A 3726-nucleotide genomic window follows, 5' to 3' on the forward strand; every position below is an offset into this window, starting at 1 on the left:
TAAATGATATGGAGAAAGCAAACTTTTGTTTTCTCAGAATCTTAATACATTTCTATTGTGGGTCCTGAGGCCCCGAGACACAGTAGAGCTTTGGGTGGGATGAAGCCTCCATTCCTTGGGCCACCTCCTTCCTGGTAGCCAGACCTCGTTATTGTTCTCAGGTGCCTGTATGTGTGCTGCCTGGTGCTCAGGACTTTCTCTCTGTATGCAGCTGGGTGAAAAGGCTGAGTGCTGATAGAAGACTAAAAAGTTACAAGTGCTGCTTGTTTTGGTGAGCCAGTTGTCCTGTTAGTCAGCACTTACAGCATTTTTAAAGGAATAAAACATGGGGAAATGAGCATGTAATGTACGGATGTGCAGCATATGTTTGTTTTTTTTGACCTGACATACACTTTAAAGTTAATCACTTTTGTCTTTTTTAATTTTGATTTATCATTTTCTTTTATTTGTTTCCTGTAGCCGCGTCTTCAAGACGGACATGGAGCTGGAGGTTCTGCGCTACACGAACAGAATTTCCAGTGAAGCCCATAAAGAGGTAACACCTCTGCATTGTTCTGCTGCTGCCGTTGTTGAAATGAACAATGGTTTGTCTCTCCGTACGTCCTCCTGTTTTCTTCTGTCACATCACAGATAATTGTATTGACTGCAGGGAAATGTGACTATCGATTGTTGCGCTCCTTTGCTTCTTGTCTTCTGTGTGTAGTAATAGAAATGTCCCTTGTATTACACAATTCTATGAATAGCAACTGTTGAGGTCATTTATTACATTAACTCCTTGCGATTTGCTGATTATATAGAGTGCGGCCTCAGTGTAATGCTAAAGGGGACCTGTCAAGTCTGCCATTGTTGCGATGTTGCAAAGCAGGAATCATTGTGATGCCTAAAGAAAGTGCTAATCTATATTGTGAGGCGCTGGTAGGATTGTGGACGGTAAATAGGTGTCCCTAGGTTTTTTTTTAACCTACACATGCTGGGGGGGGGACCATAGTTTGTGACTGATATGGAGAAAACAAACTTTTTGTTTTATATATGTGTGCTGCCTGGTAGTGATGGACTCGGGCGTGTTCGCAGCTCCGCGTCCCGAGCCCGCCAGGAAGCTGACAGCGCCGCAGCGCCAATCACAGGCGCAGCTGCAGAGATCAGGATATGTCTCGGGGCCTGTGATTGGCGCTGTCAGATTCCTGGCGGGCTCGGCGCGTGGAGCTGCGAACACGCCCGAGCCCATCACTACTGCCTGGTGCTCGGGACTTTCTCTCTGTATGCAGCTGGGTGAAAAGGCTGAGGGCTGACAGGAGACTAACAATTTACAAGTGCTGCTTGTTTTGGTGAACCTATGAGGGGACATCCCATTAGTCATGAACTGACCTGAGTTTTGTTAGCAGCTCAGACAAGTAGATGTTTAGATATACTTTATTTGCCTATTCTTTGTATTCACCTTGGAAGTATTTATATTAGGGCTGGTAATGCTTAAAATTTTCGTGTTTGATTGATCAACATTTTTTTCAATCGATTAATTTCGATTAATTATAATGCACATACAGATCTAACTACATTGGCCTCTACAGATACAGCACAGCAATGAAGTATTACAATGAACTAGGATCACACTCATCCAGCACGTTATTAATCTCACGTGCCCCACTCAATATGGCCGCCGCTTGAGTGGGGCAACTCAGAATAATAACGTGCTGGATTAGTGTGATCCTAGTTCATTGTATTACTTCATTGCTTTGCTGTATGTGTATAGGCCAATGCCTTGGCTGGCGCTCGTGCAGAACAAGTACTCGCCGGCCCAAGTGGCTCCATCGGCTAACGAAGGGAAGGGGGGAGGAGTCCGGTGACGTCACGGACATCAACGTCACCCGACTCCTCCCCCTTCCCTTCGTTAGCCGTCACGGCCATCGACGTCACCGGACTCCTCCCCCCTTCCCTTCGTTAGCCGTCACGGACATCGACGTCACCCGACTCCTCCCCCCTTCCCTTCGTTAGCCGACGGAGCCACTTGGGGAAGGGGGGAGGAGTCCGGTGACGTCGATGTCCGTGACGTCACCGGATCTCCGACGGAACACCCGGAAGCCGGCCGAGAGGTGAGTACCGATCAAAAAAAGTTTAATCGATCAAAAAAATTTACGATTAATCGAGGAATTAATAATTTTCGCAGCCCTAATTTATAAATAATATTGATTTTTTTTTTTTCTTGTGAACATAGTTTTTGTTATGCTCCTGCAGGTCATGAAGACAGCCAAAGTGGGAATGAAGGAGTACGAGCTGGAGAGGTAAGTCATTTGTGAAATAATGCTTCAAGCATTCAGAAAGTCCTCCCATTAACCACTGAGCCAGCTGATGCGAGGACAGAGGAGAGTAGCCCGTTCACCGGTGGTGGGATGACTGGGGACAGTCAAGGGTGACGGGATGAGTGCTTGTATCTATGCTATCCATGACCACACATTGGTCTGTCACAATGTAGAACTCCGGTATCCCCTTTCACTCTTTGATATTTCGAACTAACTGCACAAATCTTATAAAAAGCGTGATAGGCATTTAATTCCATAAGTCACTGATTTGTTATAAGTGGAGACAGAACTGTCATATATTAAATAGGCCCATCGCAGTTTTATTGCGTTTTATTGCGACTTTCGTTGTGCGATGGTTGTAAAGCGATTAAAATTTCGTACGAGCTGCCCATCTTGTACAGGCAGATCGTACATGCGATCATTGCAAGCCCTCCCCGCTGACTCAGGGGCTTACAGATGATTGCAATGGGGAGCGGGCAGTATGCGCTTGCCCACCTCGGCCCGTGCGGCTTTCGTCTTGCAATCGCGCTACCAACCCGCCGAAAATCGTATGATTTTCGGCGGGTTTTCTAGCGTGCTCGTGAGACGAAAGTAGTCCGATCTTACAGTATATGTGCAAGATAATAATAAAGTCACCGGCACTCCCAAGTATTCAAGTCAATAAGTTTATTGACCCAAGTGATAACACCTCTAGCAACACTTCGGGACCATGCGGCCCCTTCCTTACTCTCTCTGTTTGCCTGAGGAAGGGGCCGCATGGTCCCGAAGTGTTGCTAGAGGTGTTATCACTTGGGTCAATAAACTTATTGACTTGAATACTTGGGAGTGCCGGTGACTTTATTATTTTGTACGTTTTTGACGGAGGCATACGTTGTTGCTGCTGCACCCGCCCTGCTGCATGGGCATTTTCCGGTCAGGAGTGCGATGGGATACTTGGACTTTTACAGTATACGTGGTCGCACGCTGCCCATACACCTTACCATTATCGTACGATCGCGGGATCACCAGGTGTAAGGGCAGCTTTAGGCTGTACCTGTCCTGGAGACCAGCAGTTGTGGGATGTACAGTTAGCCTGGGGCAAAAGTGAAATGATTTGCATGGCTCGGCCCTCCACCCTAAAATGAGGATGAAACCCCTTGTTTTGGGGTTCTGTGAGACATGTAGTTGTCTTCTCTTTTTTTTTTTTAAGTGCTTCATATTGATAGCTATGTAATCAGCATATGGTTGGGCATTTGTCAGGTCTACAACTCTTTTGGGGGACCTATCAGCTGTGACTTCCAGCTCCAGAGTCATCCACTCATAGATGAACAATCCACACGTGTGATAATGCAATACTCTATGATTAAATTCATCTTAGCCATCCAGCTTCTTGTATAAGTCATCAACAGCTCTCTGTAAAAATGTGCACAATCACCCCCCCCCCCCCCCAAAA

At 46.3% G+C, this 3726-nt stretch overlaps 1 protein-coding gene across 1 annotated transcript in view; it reads left to right on the forward strand.

Annotated features, from left to right (window-relative positions):
- The window catches only part of LOC108792174 (xaa-Pro dipeptidase-like), a 92953-nt gene that overhangs the window by 48287 nt on the left and 40940 nt on the right, over positions 1 to 3726 (forward strand). Inside the window, exons 8-9 of the mRNA XM_018562883.1 lie at positions 460 to 535; positions 2230 to 2276. Of these exons, the coding sequence (XP_018418385.1) occupies positions 460 to 535; positions 2230 to 2276 (123 nt within the window). The remainder of the gene's footprint in view (positions 1 to 459; positions 536 to 2229; positions 2277 to 3726) is intronic.

The sequence above is a fragment of the Nanorana parkeri genome, unplaced genomic scaffold, assembly GCF_000935625.1.
Source record: "Nanorana parkeri isolate BGI_ZX_2015 unplaced genomic scaffold, ASM93562v1 scaffold609, whole genome shotgun sequence".
Lineage (NCBI taxonomy): Eukaryota > Metazoa > Chordata > Amphibia > Anura > Dicroglossidae > Nanorana > Nanorana parkeri.